General features: G+C 46.2%; 1 protein-coding gene across 4 annotated transcripts in view; it reads right to left on the bottom strand.

Moving 5' to 3' along the window:
- Positions 1-22,086, bottom strand: part of PHACTR1 (phosphatase and actin regulator 1) — a 326,807-nt gene that overhangs the window by 4,591 nt on the left and 300,130 nt on the right. For all 4 annotated transcript variants that reach the window (XM_029053011.2, XM_029053012.2, XM_029053015.2 and 1 more), the window contains 3 exons: positions 13,319-13,374; positions 8,669-8,730; positions 3,682-3,822 (listed from right to left, as the gene is read on the bottom strand). In XM_029053011.2, the coding sequence (XP_028908844.1) occupies positions 3,682-3,822; positions 8,669-8,730; positions 13,319-13,374 (259 nt within the window). The remainder of the gene's footprint in view (positions 1-3,681; positions 3,823-8,668; positions 8,731-13,318; positions 13,375-22,086) is intronic.

Below are 22,086 nucleotides of genomic sequence, written 5' to 3'. Positions count from 1 at the left end.
CCAGCTACCGGGAAACCTTTGACCCATCTTTGCCCCTATAAATCGCTGGACTGGATGCACCAGGCCTGGAAAGATTCCTAATCTGACTGAGCCAGTTGGTTTCCACCTGACTGATGGATTTCCAGGTGACAGTTTGAAAATGAGGTTTCCCCTGCATCTCTCCCATTCTTTCCTGCACCTGCTTTTGGGGGCAAAATGTTTGCATGCATGCCAATCAGGAGTCATTGCAGTTGCCTTTCTAGAAAATGACAATAATTACCACAAATTTGCACATCATGTCTGTTAGGAAGAGACAGGTGTTGTCATCATTTTGCAGATGAGGAAAGTGCCCAGTGAAGTTGTCACTTGCTTAAGATCTCACAGCAGGCAGTGGCAGAGCTGAAACTAGAACTCAGAGCTTCTGACCCTCAGGCCCATGCTCATTTCACTGCCTCTCTACGAAGAAACAGCTAACTACATTCTAGTTAATTCCCTATCCCAATTTACTACCCTCAATTCTTCCAGGGTTCAAATTATTAGGACTTATAAACATCAGCTACTTAGAGACAGCAAGTAAACTGGGCCAAAGTGAAAGTGGATTGTATATGGACTGGTCCATTTCGTGACACAACGACCTTGATGTTTTGAAATGGAGTGGGGAAGGGAAAAGAAGACATTTCTTACCATCACCCCCAAAAAACAATAATCACAATATTGACTGCAATCACCATGAATACACAGCTCTGCTAGAACACATTTTCATTGGACAATGTAAGATAACACACAGTGGTGGAATTCTACCACTAGAATTTAATTTAGGTAGAATTTAATGCTTCGCATTAAATTGAACAGCAGTGTGGTCTGGTGGGTAGGGCAAAGGATTGAGGAGACCTGGATTCTAATACCAGTTTTACCACTTGCCTGCTCCGTGACCCTGGGCAGGTCACTTAACAGCACTGTCACTCAGTTTCCTCATCTGTAAGATGGAGATTTGATACCTTTTTTTAAAAAAATGGTATTTGTTAAGTGTTTACTACATGCCAGGCAATGTTATAAGTATTACAAGCTAATCAGGTAGGACGCAGTCAATGTCCCACATGGGGCTCATGGTATGAATCCCCATTTTACAAATGAGGTAACTGAGGCCCAGAAAAGGTAGGGGACTTGCCCAAGGTCACACAGCAGGCACACTGTTTACCTTTTCTCCTTGCTCCTTAGACTATGAGTCTATGTAGGATAAAGACTGCTTCCAATCCAATTTTAACATATTCACCCCAGCACTTGGCACACAGTAAGTGCTGAACAAGTACCGTCATTTTTATTAGTAATATTACTAATAAGCAATTTCAGTGAGCCATGGTTACAGTAGGATGATTTCTCCTTAGCATGAGATTCTTTGCAAACTCCCTTCATTAGACTGTGGCGACCAGAAAATCTCTGTTCCTCACTGAATGCTTGCTAGCAGCAGTTTTTGACAGTCCTCGACAGTAGCATTATTAACCTTAAACATTTTGCTGGCTTGCTTTTAAAAACTCAAATTTTGAAGCAGGAGAATCACAGAAATTCCAAGCTAAAAGTAATCCAGTTTTCAGAGCAGAGAAGCGGGCAAAAGAGGAAGCGATGGTTTGGGAGGGGGTCGGTTGGTTTTGCTGACCATGCCCCTGTTCTGAGAAATTCTCAGGCTTCCCTTGCACCTGCCTCCGTGGACTTGGGCCGCTCCACCCGGGGTCCAAGTCCCACCTTCCGCAACCGGGCCTTCCCTGAGCTGGCAGAGGCGAGAGGCCTCAGGGTCCTTTTCCTTTTCCAAGCCCTGGCTCAGCCTGGATGGGGGTCCACCTCTCCCCATTTTACAGATGAGGAAACTCAGGCCCAAAGAAGTGAAGTCACTTGCCTAAGATCTCACAGTAGCTACTGGCAGGGCTGAAACTAGAACCCAGAACTTCTGGCCCTCAGGCTCTTGCTCTTTCCATGAGACCACAGTTGCCTCTCTACAAAGAAACAGCTAACTACATTGTAGCAAACTCCCCTTCCTAATTTACTACTCTGAATTCTTCTCAAGGTTCAAACTCCTAGGCCTTACAAACATCCAGAAGGAGGAATTACGCATGCCCTCGGCCCGGCTCAGGAGGCTTCGTAGCCGTGAGTGAGGAACAAGAGACACAGTGACAGGAAGCGGAGAGGCGAGTCCGGGTCCTGCTGGTACGCCAACGGGGGCGATCAACCCTTCCGTTAATGTTATCTGGCTCTCCTGCTTATCCAGAGATAAAACGTGAGGGGCAAGGTGTTCCTGACCTTCTGACATGCTAAGGAGGGTTCTTCAGAAGAACTCTCGTCAGTCCTAACTCACCCTCCAAAAAAGCCCGGCTCTCAGAGGCTCTGGTGGAAAAACTGATATTTTTCCCCTTTCAGGGTGGCCAAAAGGAACAGAGAGGACCCAAGGTCCCTTTTACAAGCAGGGAAGGGCTGGGGAGTCATGTGCTCTCAAGGGTAGTAAACAGGGCATGTGAGTTTCCCCATGATACTGTAGACACTTGGCTGCTCTTTACGCAACCTTTTGCACTGCCTCAGCTCTCTCCCTCTCCCTCAGGTGATGGCCCTGAACAGAGAGGGCAAAAATCTCTCATAGCTGGTAAAATTTGGCACCAGAGAGTCTGGATGACTTTCCAAATAGCTAAGTTGGCTTTTGGTGGGAAGTCCTGAGCAGGCCTCTGAGGGCACCCGATAAGCCGGCAGAGTTTCTCCAGTTGTTCCCTGTCTTAATTATAATTAACTTGGTTTGGAGGGGCTGGAGAACGAGAAAAGCACGTGCGGCTGCTTCAACGTGCCAGGGCTGAAAGGCTGTATGGACGAGCGCTGTGGCCTAGTGGAAAGTGCCCCGGACCGGGAGACCTGGGTTGTAATCCCAACTCCGCCACATGCTCGCTATGGGACCGTGAAAAAGTCACGTAACTATTCTGGGCTTCAGTTTCCTCATCTGTGAAATAGGGATAAGGTATCTACCCTCCCTATCTCTTAGATTTTGAGCTCCTTGCAGTACAGGGATGGTTTCTAATCTGATTGCGTGGTGTTTACCCGGGAGCCTAGCATAGTGCTTGGCATATAGAAAGTACTTAACCACTATTATTATCACTATTATTAGTACGTAGGGCAATATCATGGGGGAGGGAAACTGGGTTTCCCTTCAGAAGATAAATGCAACGTTGTCCAAAAGGCTCTTAGGGCTTCTGGATGTTATCAATCAATCAGTGGTTTTTATTGAGCACTCACGATGTGCAGAGCACGGTACTAAGTGATTGGAAGAGTACAGTGTAATAGAGTTGATAGATACGTTCCCGCCCCTAGCGAGGTTATGGGAGTAACAGTGATGTCCTCTCGACTTCTAGAAGTACTAGCCAAGGCAACTGGCATTTTACACCCGATCTCTGCCTGAGCTGTGACTAATAATCCTGGTCTCTAGACTGTAAGTTCGTACAGTCTAGGTAGGGAATGTGTCTGTTTATTGTTACACTGTACTCTCCCAAGCGCTCAGTAGAGTGCTTTGCACACAGTAAGTGCTCAATAAATATGATTGAATGAATCGATGGTCTCAGCACATGGTTCCTTAGCAACAAGTATGAAATTCAGTGCCAGAATTGGTCCGGGGAGGGGGAAACCGGATGCCTCCCATCTTCACCGTCCATCCTTCCCCCCACCGACACTTACTTTGTCGGCGGCGGTGAGTCTCGTCCAGGGCTTATCCGCCCTCCGGTCGTAATCCTGAGCGTCTGCCACTTCGACGTAGTCGCTGAAGCGGATCAGGATCTTCCTTTCCCGCAGCTCTTCCACCGTGGGTCTTTGACTCAGCTGCCGGGAGAAGGAAAGGTGTGAACCGGCACGATATAGCTTTCCGGGCCTTGCTACCACCACTTAGGGGATCCCTCCCATCTCTAGAGGACTCTTCTCCCAAGACTGGGCCCATAGGAGTTGAAAAGCCATTGCTGTCACTTGCATACTTATCAATCAATGGTATTTATTGAGCTCTGTGTGCAGAGCACTGTACTAACCGCTTGGGAGAGTACAGTAAAACAGAGTCCTTCCTGCCCAAAAGGAGTTTACAGTCTAGAGGGGAAAGATTCCTCCTACCAGAGGTGGATGTGTGTGTCCATCAAATGTGTCCCCATTAGTAATGGGGAGAGGTAAGATCTCTAGTTCTCCTCCCCTACCCCCCTCAAAAAACCCCCAGATTATATTCAGCCTCAGTATTTATGAATAGACCCATATTCAGTGGTGCACTCAAACCATTTCTCCTTCTCACCTTCGTAAATGTTTCTGGGTCTGTCTCCCGGTGGGGTGTGATCACTCAGTGGCATTTCCTGAGTGCTTATTGTGTACAGAGTATTGTACTAAGCACTTTTAAGTGCAAACTCCTTGAGGACAGGGATTAAGTCTCTTGCCTCGTGTATTCTTTCCCCAGCACCTACAGTGCTTTGCACTCAGACGGTGCTCAGTGGAGACCACTGTAGTAGGTGTTCACCCAGTAGCAAGAGCTCAGGGTCCTAGGGTGAAGCTGGTTGAGTTCATGAGGTCTAGCAGGCTCCTATGAACTGTTTTTACCTCTGCCCATGATTCAAGCATAAGCGAAATGTGAAAGCATGGGCCCACTAAGAAATAACAAGGGTGGATCATTTCAAAATGTCCTTCCCGTTACCAGTCAGGCTGCTTTTTTCAAACTTGCTCCAAATGAAATAAACACAGGTAGTCTAGGAGGGGTCTAAAAACCTGGGAACACAAAGGGCAAGATCTCAATCTTCTGTCTGTCTCCTTGGGGCTATTTTCCTCTCTAGCGCATAAATGCAGAAACAAGTGCCCACATTAGCTTTGCATTCCTAAACTGGTGGCAAGTCTGGTCAGTCCCTAGACTGGGTTTGGAAGCATTTCCCTCTTCCACCCCATCCTGGGGGGTCTATTGATATGGGAGCTGATGAGATCCCATCCAAACCCCAAAGGCTGTGAGCCTAAGCAGTCAAACTTGGAGCTTCAGAAGCATTTGGGGGATTCGGGTGAGCATGAAGATCCGAGTGGACGTGGGTCTGCGCAAGGAGTGGAGAAAACACACACATCCGCAGGTATTCCCTGGGGTCCTGCTGCCAGGGCCCAGCTCTGATGGGTGGGGGTGGGTCCTGGGGGGTTGGGGTCTGTCAGCTCCTCCAGGTCGTCATCAAGCAATTTTCAGCCCAGGGTCAAAGCAAAACAGTTGAGGAAATGAGATGAGACCAAAGCAGGATCAGTCCAGAATGGACCAAGAAGAGAAACAACGTGGCCGAGTGGAAAGAATACGGGCCTGGGAGTCAGAGGACCTGGATTCTATTCCTACTTCCACCAGGTGAGCTTGGGAAAGTCACTTAACTTCTCCCTGCCTCAGTTACCTCATCTATAAAATGGGGGGATTAAAGCTGTGAGCCCCATGTCAGACATGGACTGTATCCAACCTGATTAACTTGTATGTACCCCAGTAATCATAATAATGGCATTCATTAAGCGCTTACTATGTGCAAAGCACTGTTTTAAGCGCTGGGGAGGATACAAGGTGATCAGGTTGTCTCACGTGGGGCTCACAGTCTTCATCCCCATTTTACAGATGAGGTAACTGAGGCCCAGAAAAGTTGCCCAGAGTCACACAGCTGACAAGCGGCTTAGCGGGGATTTGAACCCATGACCTCCGACTCCCAAATCCATGCTCTTTCCACTGAGCCACGCTGCTTCTCTTACAGTGCCTGTCACATAGTAAGGGCTTAACAAATATAAAAAAAAAGAACAAAGAAAAACTCTCTGAAGGCTATAAAACACATGACCCTTAAAGTCAGATTCACTTTGCCCTCCAGGATAATGGCATCTGCTGCTTCTAAAATCTTTGTCTCCTCTGCCCTTCATCAGCACATTCTAAATCCCTGTTGGAGATTTACTGGGGAAGCCACTGAGGCTGAAGGTAAGGAATGCATCGATCAGGACCAAATGCCAGAGCCCTGCCCGTCGGTGATAAGGGCGCAGCCAGACTAGATCTAAGCACTTGGGCTGGAAGCAATACTTATCTCCATCTCCAACTGACCTTCCCAATCCGACCTCACCTCAGCTGCTGCACTCTTTCAGCCGCCGCCAAGGGATATCGAATCTCCCAGGTTTTCTCATCTTTCCCTTCTACACTCTTAAGTACCCAGTTATCCCTCCTCTCCAAAGTACTTTATGGAACACCTCCATATTGATCGAAATGGGGGAAGACTGATCGAACGCCAGGTGGCCTTCCCAGCAAAGCTTTGCCTCTAGATACCAGGTGATGAAGTGGGCCGGTAGTAAGCCCGGGGCCTCAGGAGAAGTTGCCAGATAGTCTGGCCCCAGGCTATGATCACTCCTTTGGTGGGCTTTGATTTGCCCTTATCGTAAGGTTGCTATTGGCAAGCACTTCCTGCCTTTGAACACGAGCTGCCCTAAAACCAGAGAGGTAAGGGCAGAACCAGGGAGGAGAAAGGATATCTCTATGAGACCTCTGAAGAATGGGAATCATTTTTTCTCAGAGAAATAGATTTTAGTTCCAGATTGTACTCAGAAATCACATCTCCTCCAGGAAGCCTTTCCTGATTAACGTATCTTCCTGCAGGCTATAGCCTCCAAACTATCACTTCAGCACTTAGGCAGACATGTTCTCACAACCAACCATAGCCCTTCTTGTACGTCTCACTATTTGAACCCTTTCATACATAACCACTCCTTTCTCTTATCTGTGAATTATTTCAGGGCCTAGCTCTCTCACTCAGTGGTGATAATAACGGCGATATTTGTTAAGTGCTTACTATGTGCCAAGTACTAAGCTAAGCACTGGCTACACTGGGTCAGCAGCAGCCGGGCTGGGACCAGTCCCATTGAAACCGAACGAGGACAAGGGTGGGCAAAGCCAGGCTGGGGCTCAAAACTTCCAATTCCCTTGATCAGAATAGTGATGATAATAATAATAATAATGATGATGGTATTTGTTAAGTGCTTACTATGTGCACCAAGCACTACTCTGAGCCCGGGGGTAGATACAAGGTAATCAGGTGGTCCCACATGGGGCTCACAGTCTTAATCCTCATTTTACAGATGAGGTAACTGAGGCACAGAGAAGTTAAATGACTTGCCTAAGGTCACGCAGCAGACAAGTGGCAGAGCCGGAATGAGAACCCACATCCTCTGACTCACAAAGTACGTGCTCTTTCCACTATACCATGATGCCTCTCTGGGAATAGTGATGGGAATAGTGGGTTAAAAATTAGGGAATAAAGCCCTAATCTGAGGTTCTTCTACTGGGATGCTGGATATAGTGTGTAGCACAGTGCTTTGCACACAGTAAGCACTCAGTAAATACCATTGGCTGAGAGACCCTTCCGGATTCCAGTTTCTCCTCTGAAATTTGGAAAGTCATTAGACCTTTCCGGATTCCTGTTTCTCCTCTGAGATTTGGAAAGTCAATACACTTGGCAACTCTGAAAAGGCAAAGTACTCTAAAGGACAAACGATTTCTCTAAACCTTCAGATAACTTTTTAGAATCCTCAAGTTTCCTGATTTGCATAATGTCCCGACCAGAAGTTTGGGGGAAGAGAACACTACAAAAAAAAAAATCTTTTTTATTAATTTTAATGGGTCTTTTGCTGTTTCTGAAGTGTAGGTGGCTTTCTCCCAAGATGTTCACTGTAGGAGACCGATGAGGCCATTGTAGTCAGACTGAATATGGTCTCATCTCATCTGGTGTCTCAGACATGTCTTACTTTTGCAAACCCCACCAAAGACCTGGTCCATGTGAAGAGCTTTTTGCCTAAATGGGCTCTCACATACATTGAGAACAATGTAGAACACATTTGGATCTAAATTACCAAGGTCCTTAAATGATCATTTTATTTTACATGCGTGACAATTCATCAATTGTCCAACTTGCTATTTAAGTGCTTTCACCATTTACACCGCCCCAAGCTTCTCCAAATTAGTCTTTGTTTTCTTAATATGACTTTCAACCCGGGGCTGGTGAAACACTCTCATTAGGTTAATCAACATTCTTTGCTTTATCTTGTTTTACGGATTTTTTTTTTCCCTATTTGTATTGCAGTTACACGCCGTGATTTCTGAAAAGACAAGGAGCATTTTAAATCCGAAGAAGGAAAGGCCAAACTTGTCTCTGAGGGTTGTGGGTAAAGGCTCTGCCACTAGTCTGTGACAAAATGACCTCTCGGAAGGGCTGGGTCAGGATGGTTTGGTATTGGAGCCCGAGTGCCTCAGTGCCGCTGAGGCTTCTTTTAATGGGAAATGAGAACGGAGCGGTGGGAACATTCCACAACTCCCCACGTTAAGCCTGTCTGCAAATCCCTTCGGTCCTAGAGAAATCAGAGCTGGAACAGGTATCGGTCCCCGAGTCCATTCACATCCAAGTTGGAGCCCTAGAAAGACCCAGTCCTTACCGGGGATATCCCCGGGGAGACCTAACCGTGGCAGTTTTCAACAATAACAACAGGTAAAGACAAGGATTGCAAGTCCCCCGAGGGTAGGGGTCCCGTTAATCAGCAGTATTCTTCTCTCCCAAATGCTTAGTACAGGGCTCTGCCCAGAATAAGTACTCTATAAATACCACTGGTCGATTGACCGAAGAGGGATTCAAGTCCCCAGGTGACAATACCTCTCCCCTCTCACCTTGCGGGTTAGCCTCCTCCTGATCTCTCGTTTCTCCTCTTGCTCCTCTTGCTCATTGCGTGCTGGAAAGGAATTGGAGGGTGGTTTAGGTCGTGCGAGTGATCCAAACCTACGTATATAATTGAGCCTCTCAAGTTTCCTCCAGAGAGAAAATTCTCCGGGGAGCAGAATCTCCACCTTGCCCTCGGACATACCGCTGTCCTGTGTGGGGAGGATCAGAAGAGCTGGGCTGGAAAGAATGATAAGGGGGAGCCCAGGTGGGACTGAAAGAGCAGGGGATCCTCGGGGCGGCGGTACACTCTCCATGTCTGCCGGGGTCCTCTCCCGGGTGCCGGTGCCTGGCCCAACCCTGGCCCCCAGTAGCCGGGACCGGCTGCCACGGGCGGAGATGGGAAGGGGTGGGCAGGCCAGGGAATTTCAGTGTCTGAATCCTCCTAGTCCCTTCGGACTCCCGCTGGCCTCATGGGAGCTCTCTCCCCATCCCCACCTCCTCCTGATCACGGTGCTAGGCCAAGGAGAGGAACCAGAGGAAGGGTGAGAAACAGCCTGGCCTAGTGGCAAGAGCACGGGCTTGGGGGTCAGAGGATGTGGGTTCTAATCCCGGCTCCGCCCCTTGTCTGCTGTATGACCTGGGGCAAGTCGCTTCACTGTGCCTCAGTTACCGCATCTGTAAAATGGGAATAAAGATTGCCCCCCCGCCCCCACCATGTGGGACAAACTGATTACCATCCCAGAGCTTAGAACAGTGCTTGGCACATAATAAGTGCCTAAAAAATACCAGAATTATTATTATATTACGTCTCCCTTCAGGCCCCTCTACCCTGCCATCTGTGATGGGCTCAGGTATCCAAGGTGGGTTGGAGACATTTGTGCGGGGAGGCCTGGTGTGGTAAGAGCATAGTGTTAGTGGGGACAGAGCGGAGGGAATGCCTTCTGCCACGGGATTCCCCCAGGACAGCCAGGAAAAACCAACGGAACCACCCACTGCAAAAGCAGAATGAGATGAGACAAGCTGGAAACAGAAATTCGCTCCCAGGTCAGACTCTGCCTCATCAGCCTGAGGAGGTTAGAACCCATCAGCAATTTCAGCCTCTATCTTCCCTTCTGAGTCATGGAGGATGTGAGCACAGTACATAAAAATACTGGAGTATTACAACACAGATCGCAGATGTCACAGAATCACGGGGCCACCCCTGCCAGTGGTGTATATCCTGGCCGAGCGCACCCAAAGTGATGGAGAATATGATCGCATCTTCATTTTTTAAGAGAACAGAGGGAACCTGGCCTAGACAGAGCCTGGAAGCCCGGGGCAGGACACCTTGGTCCAGCTCCCATCTCTGGCTCCCTCAGCGAACTTGCCTAAGTCACACTGTAAAATCAAATTTATAGATGAATCCCCCAGACTATCAGCATCTGGCTTGTATTCTGAGCCTTCTCTAAAGGACATAAAAGAAGTTTACAGCAGATTTACAAAGTGAAAATGATTTGGGGGAGATTTAAAGCCCAAGAAAATGCTGTGGACTCTTGACTTCTAATGCTGCCGCTATTTCCAAGTACTTTTTGTTCTTGCTTCTGAGGAAGCGAAAGGAGGCCTTCCCAGGCTAAGCCTCACTTTTCCTCAGTTTCCTCATCCATGCAATGGGGATGAAATAATTGTTTCCTCCTACTTTTAAAGGCTGTGGGCCCCATGCGGGACGGGAACCGTGTCTGATTTGATTGTCCTCAGTATAGTCCAGGGCTTAGTTCAGGGCTTGGCCCATAGTAAGTGCTTAACAAATGTCACAATTATTATTATTAATAATAGTGGTGATAGTATCATCATTATTACCACTAGATCTTGGTTCCTGCCCTTTCCTTCCATTAATATTTCCTAAAACTGTCAGATGGAATGATGGTCAACTGGTCCCTCTGTTCTCTTAAAAATGAAGAGGAGATCATATTCTCCACCACTTTGGGTGCGCTTGGCCAGAATACCGGCAGTCAGCCAGCCGGGGTGACCTCATGTGATTTTGTGAGGTCTGCCGTCTGTGTTGTAATATTCCAGTATTTACACGTACTGTGCTCACGTCTTCCGTGACTCAGAAGGGAAGGCAGAAGCTGAAGGTATTTTTGTTTCTCTTTTAGCCAGGGACTGTGCTACGCTGGGCAATTTCAAACTAATCAGATTGAATACAATCAGACCCCACATGAATTAGTGAGCTCAGGGAAGTTGGGGACTCCCAGAGAGGTGAAGACGGGGTGAAATTCCGTGAAAATGACCCCACGTAACTTTCTTCCCAACCAATGCTTTCTTCAAATGCCAGCTCACCTTATAACCTTCTAGAAAGATGTTGCAGCTATTCTGGGCAGGGAACCTATCTGTTTATTGTTATATTGTACTCTCCCAAGCACTGTACTCTACACACTGTAAGCACTCAATAAAAACAATTGATTGAATAATAATTGTGGTATCTGTTAAGTGCTTACTACACGCCAGGCACTGTACTAAGGCCTGGGGTGGATACAGGCAAATCAGGTTGGACACAGTCCCTGTCCCAGGTGGGACTCACAGTCTCAATCCCCATTTTACAGATGAGGTAACTGAGGCACAGAGAAGTGAAGCGACTGGCCCAAGGTTGCAGAGCAGGCAAGTGGCAGAGCCGGGGTTAGAACCTGCCAACTGAAGGAAAGGGGAAAGTCCCCTAGTCTGTCGAACGGTCGGACGGCTAGACCTCGTTGGCTCGCCGCGTTCCTTAGACCTCACTGACCCAGCAGATCAGGCAGCTTTTGGCAGCTGTCGAAGCTGGGACTTGTCCCCTTCTCTGCCCAAGTGTAAACTCTTTGAGGGCAGGGATCAAGTCTTTCCGTTGTATTGGACCTTCCCCACCTGCACTGCACACACCAGACACTCAATAAATAGTATTAGTTGAGCCTCCTCTTTCTGAGAGCTCATTCCAAAGTAGTAGGGGGAAATTCCACAGCTAGCAAATGGGCAATCAAGGCACCGGTTATCACCCCCGGTATGACTGACTTAGATGGCCATTTTTTATCAAAGCCTGATTGACTCGGGGTCCCTCGGTATGTTCACGCCCTTTCCCTTTTCTTCAAGCCTCCGAAACGGCAACTGGCCTCAGGCTTGGAGCAAAGAGACAGTATACTTCGTAGTAGCTCCGTCACAAAGATAAATAGGAACCTTCAGTTTGGAAATTCCTCCTTTCTCCCCAACAACAGTCTGTTTAGAGTGAACAAAGGATATCAGACTGCAGTAGAAGGGTCACCATGAGAATTTATTCTCTGACCGGGGAGTTTCTTTTGAAATCATTCCAGTTCTCTTATTAAAAATACGTTCCTTCCAGTGAATAAGTAGGCTGTCTAAGGGGACTCCTGGATAGGATAATCCATGATATGAAAAACTTCCTGGGATAGGAAAAGACTGAACAAACTTAAAATTAGGGCTACTTCAGCCTGGTGTTAGGGGTGGGAGGAGAGGGGAATGGAGAAAGACAAAGGTAGGAAACAGAAGGACAATATTTATGAGACCACATACCACAACCCTAACCCTTAAGGCGGACTGGGTGAAGCATTTCATTGGGCTTTCCTGTCCTTGTGCAAGGAAGATTACAATGAAGCAAATCAGAGAAATTGCAGCAGGAACTCCTTAGAGAGCAGCAGGGAAGATGAGGCTTTCCATTTTAGATTTGGTAGAGTCAGTCACATGCGATTAGGCCTTAAAAATCTTGTTTGCTTTCTCAGAAGAAGCTTTTAATTTTCTAAATGCTTAGCATCTGTCACTTGTGCTCCTCTGTGATATTGTATGGAGTTGTTGTCTTTACTTTTAGCATCTGTCTTTTTTCCTGTCCCTGAATTCAAAATCCAAGTAAACCTTCAGATGCATTTCATATCTGAACATAATCACTTTCTCATTAAACAGGGTTATTTCTGAATGAGAGCAATCATGTGTAAGAGGGTTCAGGGCTTCATCATGGAATTCCCTCTAGACTGTATGCTCATTATGGGCAAGGAGTGTGCCTACCAACTCTGTTATGTTGTACTCTCCCAAGCGTTTAGTACAGTGCTCTGCACACAGTAAGTGCTCGATAAAAATGATTGATTGATGGATTCCCCCCAAAACAAATTCTAGGCAACTACAAGGCACTTTTTCAGGGGGCTTTCTAGACTTCAATTTCCGTTGCCAAAGTGATCTGTCATTTCATCAACCTTAAATTTTATCTCTTCTTCCATTTGGTTTTTCTCCTGGTTTGGTTAATCAACAATGACCTCACGATTTCTTGTAAAAGATTTTTGTTCCTCAAACATATTAAAAAAAAATCTCTTCACTGATGAGTCTGATCATTTCCCCATTTTCCATCGGATTCCTTTTATCTTTGAAACCCCATTAAAATACTAGAGAAAGGAAATGCTCACATTCTGGGAGCGTGTAATGGTCCAAGCAGGTAACTAATCGCCTTGGTGAGACCCTGTCTTCAGATCCACTGAATCAAATATTTCCTCCCAGGCAGAGTGCTAAAAACTCTGTGTGTGTATGTGTGTGTGTGTGAGAGAGAGAGAGAGAGAGAAGGAGAGAAGGAGAGAGAGAAAGAAAGACAGAGAGAGAGGAGCTCACTTAACAAGAATCAAAATTCTGAAGCCTCTAATAAGAATATTACTTACGTTTCAGAATATTCCTTTGTTCCAATTCCTCAGCAGTCGGTCTCTGGCTCAGGCGCCTGCGGAAAAAATTGAGGAGAAGTTTTTGGACCATATCACGTCTTCTTCAGACCTTCCCTGGCCCTCGAGATGGCAGACCCAGAGGGCCTTCCTGTTCCATGCTGGGTGTCCTCCACAGGGCTACCGGGCAGAGGCCACACTTTTTCCCACAGTTCTTCTATTCCGAACACCAGGAAAGGCAGGCTACGTCTATTCCGTCAGGTCCTCCGGGCTGACCCGCCCCCACTGGCCCTCCGGGCAAGTCGGTTGAAACTTAGGTTGGACACATGTCTTCGCATAATTTCCTTCCTCCCCATACTGGCTTCCTGAATTTCACAAGCTTGGGCATGGGGCTAGGTTCTTGTCTCCCAGCTCCAAGGCTGTGGCTGGGACCAGCCCGTTGCTTGTGTCCTGCTGGTCGGGTCCCAGTTGGAATATAAAGAGGGTCCTCAGAGCGGAGAACACGTTTGTCTGCTCAGTACAATGACAGTTCTTCTTCTCTGCCCCGCCCCCTCCCCCTCTCACCGCCCCACTCGCCCCTAGCAGCTCCGGAGCCTTATTAGATTGTGAAATGACAAATGAACGCAGATGGAAATTACCCTCCCATGGCTGGGAACGTAACTTAGACCTGGCAAGTGGAACCCCTCAGCAGGAACTGCAGGGTAACATGAACTAAAATCCCCGATCGGAGCCAGAGAGTGGGAGAGCCAGGGCATCAACACCTGGAATTCGACATGAGAATGAGCCCAACAGAGATAACATACCTCCGCAAGCCAGTCCAGGAAAGTACAGGATCTACTTGCCCACAATGGGCCCCGAGCCTTTGACCCAAACGTCTGTATTGCCAAAGCACTCTGCGCTTATTAAACATCCCTGCAATTAGCCGGCATTCCACGGCCCATTGTGATGGAGAGGTGGTGCCAGGGAAAGCTCTGGAAGGAATTCCAACCTTCCTGGAGCCTTCCAATGAGACCCCTGTGCTGTGGCGGGTGGATGTTACAACCGAGGAATACTGTAGCCCGCCCAAACCTTCCAACCACCAACTCCTTCTGCTGTTGACAAGATCAAGAGGTTGGAGGGGAAAGTGCTGCCTTACTTTGAATGCTCTAGACCTAAATCTGCCTGGGTCACCGGAGGCAGACATGGTATTTGTTAAGCACTTACTATGTGCCGGGCACTGTACTGAGCGCTGGGGTGGAGACAAGCAACTCGGGTTGTACACAGGCTCTGTTCCACGAGGGGCTCACATTCTCAATCCCATTTTACAGATGAGGTAACTGAAGCCCAGAGAGGTGGAGCGACTTGCCCAATGACATAAAACAGACAAATGGCAGAGTCGGGATTAGAACCCATGACCATCTGACTCCCAGCCCTGGGCTCTATTCTCTAAGCCTGACGCTTCTTATATGTCATGAGAACATAAGGACAAGGGGGAATGGGCCTAAATGGTAGCAGAAAGACCCATGAAACAGCTTTGCATAGTCTTGATGGTCAGGAAGTCCACAGCTCCTCCTCTTGACTCTAAGCTCACTGTGGGCAGGGAATATGACTACCAACTCTGCAATATTGTACTCTCCCAAATGTATAGTACAGTGCTCTGAATAAACATGACCGATTGATAGAGAGACACTAGGAAAGGCTTTGTAACCTCTCTGTGTGGAGGCTGCCTTTAAAAAAAAGTCGGGTGTTTTTTGGGGGGCATTTTTAGGGTGTCCTGGCTTAGAGGGAAGGGGAAGACATGGAGGTCCTCTAGAGATCTCACCCCAATCCTGCCAATACACCCCTCCGTCTCCCCCACAAGACTTCTGTACATAGCTGTTGCGGCCCCTGTTCATGCCTACTCATTCTACTGTACCTTCTCAAATCCTCAGTACAGTGCTCTGAAGAGTAGGTGCTCAGTAAATACTATTAATTGATTGATAGTTACTGAGATCTAGAATAAGGTTTGTGCCCTTAATAGATGGTCTCCTCAAGGGACAGTCCCTTATTACAGACACTCAAGGATCGAAACATACATTCACATATTTCAAAGGGGATATTGGGCGAATGATAACAGAGATCCTGGTCTAAACCTTGAACTTGGTAGTGGAACGGGAGGGAGAAATAGATCATTTTATTACCCAAGGAACTCCAATTAGTACGAGTCTACTTAGTAGAAAATGCCACTTTAAGAGAATCTCATTTCCAAGCATGAAACAATGTTGAATATCAACCAGTGTTAAATCACTTCCCATTTCCCATTAATGGAAAAACCCCCTTTTCCCCCCTGCCACAAATGCCCATTACTGCAACGGTTTTTCCATTTTAATTTGGATTTTTTTTAACTGAGTCTAATCTTGCTCACTTGTTTTCAGCCCATGAATTTTCCTTAAGCACCACAAATACCGGGAAACAATGACTCAAGCAGATCAGAACCAAGATTTAAGGCCTGAAAGAACCGGGAAAGACATTCCTCAGTTTGGGGAATGTCAGGTTGCCTATTGGAAAAATACTGTGTCAGGAGCAGTTGTGGCAAACTGACTTTGACATAAGCTGGCAAGAGTATTATCAATGCATATTATATGGTTTCCCCAGAGATGATCTAGTAATCCTGAGGCGACAAAAGTCCTGTAATTCACCGGTGTGATCCCCAAAGCAGGGAAGGATTAATCCTCCCAAGAAATGCTAATGATGCTGCTCTTTCCCAGTTGACAATAGAGAGGTCGTCGCTCTCAATTAGCCTTTATAACTCTTTATTTTGATAGTTATGAATTCAAAGCAGGATTCTGGCCTGTCATTCCAGGATGTTTGCAAAAGGAAAGAGAATTCTGGCTTTTTATTTTATTTAATTATATTTGTTAAGTGCTTACTACACGCCAGGCACAGTACTAAAAGCACTGGGGTAGATTTCCAGTTTCTCACTGTAGTTTTGACCAATATTTGCCAAAATAGCAATAATGAAGACATTTATCAAGTGCTTACTATGTGCAACCCACTGGGGAAGATACAAGATTTTGAGATTGGGCCCAGCCTATTTTATCATTCCCGTTTTTACATGCGAACTGAAGCCCAGAGAGGGTAAGTGATTTGGCCAAGGTCACACAGCGGCCCTATAACGGAGCCAGAGTTTTTTCTTGACTCCCAGCCATAAACTCAAAATGACTGGCTGGGACAATGGAAGGTGCCACAAACCACCCAGCTTTTCAAATGCAAATAAACTGTCCATTTTCTTGGTTATTACAAGTGGTCCTTGAGATTCCTGTGACCAATAAAGGACATTCAGTGAAAAAAATCACACCCAGGATTTTTTCTGATTTCTTTCTGGAAAACAGATGCCGTAGCAAAAATGAACTACTAGTCTCCAAAACCGGCCGTCTTCTCCCAACCTTCTCGCACACCTCAATAGGGGAGTAATTTCAGAACTTTTTCCCGGTACTGAACCTGGTATTAGTTCATTAATCTGTAGCATCCAGCATTTAAAAATAGACAGTTTCAAAGATCAAGTTTATAGTTCCAGGATATTAGAAATAATAAGCAGTTACCACGGGGGAAATGGCAACAGTACGTTCACTAAACGTTTCTCCTCTGAGAGATTGAAGCCAAAAATGATTGGAACAGCACAGTTCTAGAACCTTCAAATGTGCTTAACTATTTCATGCCAGAGGCTGGTTCATTAGGTTCTCACGGTCTAGGGAGTGTGGAAGAGCTGCAGGGAAATCTGCTAACCGGAGAGGAGGCCAAGAGGGCGAGCATTCATAATTTAGAATAAGTATTTTTCACTTCTCATTACTTAGTGTTTCTTTTACCATGTTTTCTTGTACCATGCTCACAGTTTCAGCTCCCGTGTTAAAAATTAATTCATGCCCCCTGGTGTGAACAAATACCTACATTCAATATTAATATCTCTGTCAGTTTAAGTATCCCTGATCCTCTTTCTGGGCTGATCAACGGTAGACAGTGCTGCCTTAGATTCTCCTCCCACTTTGCAACGTTAATTTCCAGGTCTCCCAAATTCCAGAATTCCATTCAATTGCTTTGGCGAGTTGCCAGGTATCACAGGCAATTATTTTTCTGGATTCTTCCTCCTTCCTCTCCCTCTAGGCTGTGAGCTCATTGTGGGCAGGGAACCTATTTTACCAACTCTGTTCTATTCTCCAAAGTGATAATAATAATTATAGTAGTACTTAAGTGCTTGCTCTGTGCAAGCACTGTTCAAAGCACTGGGTTTGATACAAGTTAATCAGATTAGACAGAGTCTTTGTCCCACATGGGGCTCACACTCTTAATCCCGATTTTACAGATGAAGCAACCTGAGGCCCTGAGAAGTTTAGTGACTTGCCCGAGGTGACGCAGCAGATATGTGGCAGAGCTGGGATTAGAAGCCAGGTAATTCTGACTCCCAGACCCATACTCTATCCACTAAGTGTTTAGTACAATGCTCTGCACATAGTGAGCGCTGAATAAATCCCACTGGCCAATTGATTGACTGATTCTTCCATCCTTCACAATCTCCCCCTTATATTGAAGGGCTTGGAAGGGGAGATTCCTTGCTCTCCTCTGGTGGAGTCTGGGCTGATCAGGGGAATTGCTGATGCCCAAGAGGTGATTTGTCCTTGTAAAATTTACTTCTAATTCAAGGGGGGCAAACAGGAAAGAGACAGAGCATGACACTCTCTGCTCTTCAAGCCAGAAAGGGAAATTCTTTACTAGAAGGCAAAACTTGGGACTATCAACCTAAGTTCTAGCCAATGTCCTTTAAGTGCATTTGGAAAATATTCTATATGAAATTTTGTTGTCACACAATTATGGGAAGCAGGGAAGCAGCATGACCTAGTGGATAGAGGACGGGCCTGGGAGTCAGAAGGTCAGGTGTTGCTAATCCCGGCCCCGCCGATTTTCTGCTGTGTGATCTTGAGCAAGTCACTTCACTTCTCTGTGCCTCAGTTCCCTCAGCTGTAAAATGGGGATTAATATCGTGAGCCCTATGTGGGACAGGGACTATGTCCAACCCGATTATCTTGTATCTATCACAGCACGTAGAACAGTATCTGGCACATAGTAAGTGCTTAACAAACCTTATTATTATTATTATTATTAATATTATGGGTCTCATGCTATCGCACAGGTCTCTTCTCCAAACCCACTTGCCCAATCTTTCCCACAGTAGTTTTTTCTCCAGACCTGAGGAGGAGCCTTTCCTCCAGACAAGTTCATTCATTATGGGTTTGGATTTTTTAGCCGGCTTTTTGAATCACAATCAACCGCCACAGCAAACACAGTACTTCATACTCAAAGACCCTCAATCTGCTAACCGGCTCCAAACTCATCCTAAGCACTGATTTTTTCAAGAGCCCAGGAGACTCCTCAATCTGCCAGAGAAATTGAGAGGTTAATGTGTCTTCATGCTTTCCATGCTGCCAGAGATTTGTAACAGTTGCCCTGTCTCACGGTCTTCATTTCAAGACTACTGAACTAGAAATAGTTCAAAAAAAAGAGGAAAGAAAATCAGAAATCCCCACTTGTTAATCGTGATGGTGACTAAGCCCTCCTTTCCTTTTCTTCAACTCCCTTCTGCATCTCCCTGTTTTGTTCCCTTTATTCATCCCTGCTCCCAGCCCCACAGCACTCCCGTATTCACCTGTAATTTATTTACAGGTGACTTATTGAGAAGCAGCGTGGCTCAGTGGAAAGAGCCTGGGCTTGGGAGTCAGAGGTCATGGGTTCGAATCCCAGCTCTGCCACTTGTCAGCTGTGTGACTGTGGGCAAGTCACTTAACTTCTCTGTGCCTCAGTTCCCTCATCTGGAAAATGGGGATTAAGACTGTGAGCCTCACGTGGGACAACCTGATTACCCTGTATCTACTCCCGTGCTTAGAACAGTGCTCTGCACATAGTAAGCGCTTAACAAATACCAACATTATTATTACTTATTTATTAACATCTTGATTATTTCTAACAGACGATATTTATTAACGTCTGTCTCCCTCTCTAAACTGTAAGCTCATTGTGGGCAGGGACTGTGTCTTTTATATTGTACTTAGTACAGTGCTCTGCACACAGTAAGTGCTCAGTAAATATGAATGACTGACAATGACCAGAAGCCTCGGTCCTGAGGCTTCAGTACTGGGAGCCGGCTAGGAAGTCTATCTCTGCAGACTTTTGCCTCTCCCATCATTAGCCTTCAGTCTGGATTTTTGCAACAAAAAGCGGACTGGGACAATCAAATCGCAAACCTCGTTATCTCAAGGAGTAGCTGTCTTTGGAGGTTTGGTAACTTTTCCATAAAACACATTTCCAGATTACAACTAATGTATATCAAAGGAAGGGGAACGTATCCCTTTCTTCCCCTGAAACTGAAGCAGAATGACGTGTCTCCTGATCCTTTGTGTGGCATAAAGCAAAGCCATCTCTAAGGTGACCTCGTGGAAAGCACACAAGCCTGGGAATCAGAGGACTTGTGTTCTAATCCCATATCTGTCATTGCCTTTTGTGTGATGTTGGGCAAGTTACAACTTCTCTGCACTTCAGTTTCTTGCTCTCTAAAATGGGTATTTAATACTTGTTCTGCCTGTGACAAACTAGGAGTTCCCATGTGGGACAGGGACTGTATCTAACCTGATTATCTTGTATCTACCTGAATGCTTAGTACAGAGCGTGGCACAGAGTAAATAACAAATACCAAAATTAGTATTATCATTAACCTATATGTGCAGTGGAACAGAAACCGAGACCAAGACAGAGGGCCCACATTCACAGATCTGGAATATTCCCTTAGTTTCCATTAAATATCAATTACCTTCATTTTTCCTTTTTCTTAAAAAGAACTTCATAAGGCAAATTCTGGGGAAATATCACCAGTGTCCAGTAACTTTAATGGGGACATCACAGCATCTTTGAAGATGCTCTCTGGGTGCCATCTTGGCCAATTTGAAAACCTGAGGGTACTGGAAGTTATACGGTTTATTATCTGGGGCCCACTGATAATAAGCCAAAGAGAATTGAATAATTCTAATTAATAGAGATAGTAGTGCAAGGCAAACCTAATTTGCATGGAAATAGGGATTGTTCCATGGGAGATATTGGGAGCTTGAGTATTTCTCTGCAAAGATTCAACTTCAGCCATCAGGGATTTTGGGCTCTGAAGCAGAAAAAATAGCTTTTCTCCCTTTCCTGATTCCCCCACACAAGGGGGTTAAACAAGATGGTAAGAAATGAAGCCATTTCAAGGATGTGACAACTCTAGGCTAAAAGGATTGTACTTCTGCATTATTATATTTGTTAAACGTTTACTATGTACGAAGCACTACTTGCCCTATTACGAATTTCCGTCTAATTTCTATGGTTGATTCCCAGGAATGGAATAAACTCCTTGTGGGTAGAAAATAGGCCATTTCTTAATTCTGCACTTCCCAAGAACCTCAGAGTGCACCTCACCAAATAGGAACTCAAATACTAATACTGCAGTAATAATAATAATAATGGTGTCTTTTAAGCACTTACACTGTGCTAAACACTGGGGTAAATAGAAGATAATCCTACTGGACACATTCTCAGTCCCTCACAGAGCTCACAGTCTAAAGGTGAGGAAGAACAGGAATCGAGCCCCCATTTTGTAGATGAGGACACTGAGGCTTAGGTTAGGTGACTAGTCCAAGGTCACACAGCAGGAAAGTGACCGAGTCAGGTTTAGAACCCAAGTTTCCTGACTCCCAGTCTTTCCATTGGGCCAAGATGCTTCCCTAGTAACCCCTGATGTAAGCTGCCCCTATGCTAGAGAGGAAGGCTCCACTTTTCCTCTTTCGCTTGCTTTTTCCTGGTCTGCTCTGCCCTCACCCAACTTTTGGTCTATAGTCAGTCCTCGGTGTCCAACCCAGGGGGGTGACAATAGCTACATTCAATTGAGCTGGGTCACCGGTTCTGATCCTCCCTGGTCTAAGACCTGGCAAGAACAGGGACAAGATAAGAACTGTGGCATTTGTTAAGCACTTACTATGTGGCAGGCCCTGTACTAAGCACTGGAGTAGATGCTAGAAAATCGAGTTGGATACAGTCTTTGTCCCACATAGGGCTCACAGTCTTAATCCCCATTTTACAGATGATGTAACTGAGGTCCAGAAAAGCCAAGTGAAGCAGCGTGGCTCAGTGGAAAGAGCACGGGCTTTGGAGTCAGAGGTCATGAGTTCGAATCCCAGCTCCGCTACTTGTCAGCTGTGTGACTGAGGGGCAAGTCACAACTTCTCTGTGCCTCAGTTACCTCATCTATAAAATGGGGATTAAGACTGTGAGCCCCACATGGGACAACCTGATTCCCCTGTGTCTACCCCAGCGCTTAGAACAGTGCTCTGCACATAGTAAGCGTTTAACAAATACTAACATTATTGTTATTATTATTATTAAGTGACTGGCCCAAGATCACACAGCAGACAAGTGGTGGAGCCGGGATTAGATCCCAGTCCTGAGTCCCAGGACTACCCACAAGGCCACACTGCTTCTCCAAGAAGCAGCAGGAAGGCTCAAAGCTCATAAAAGCCCATCCTCTCTCAGCACCCATTTCACTTAAGACCCCCCCCCCACCCTCTCTGCACCCCGACATTATCCCCAGCAATGCATCCACCCTGGGCAAACTGCTCCTGAAAGCTTATGAAAGTTTGGAGAGGTCCACTCCTGCTGATTTCTTCATGCCAAATGGGAGAGGATGATTGTAAAAATTCTTTGTGGGCAGGGAACCTGTCTACCAACTCTGTCGTATTGTA

Source organism: Ornithorhynchus anatinus, chromosome X2 (genome assembly GCF_004115215.2).
Source record: "Ornithorhynchus anatinus isolate Pmale09 chromosome X2, mOrnAna1.pri.v4, whole genome shotgun sequence".
In the NCBI taxonomy this organism is placed as follows: domain Eukaryota; kingdom Metazoa; phylum Chordata; class Mammalia; order Monotremata; family Ornithorhynchidae; genus Ornithorhynchus; species Ornithorhynchus anatinus.
The sequence above is the reverse complement of the archived record's forward strand: the minus strand, read 5'-3'. Positions and strand labels throughout refer to the sequence as shown.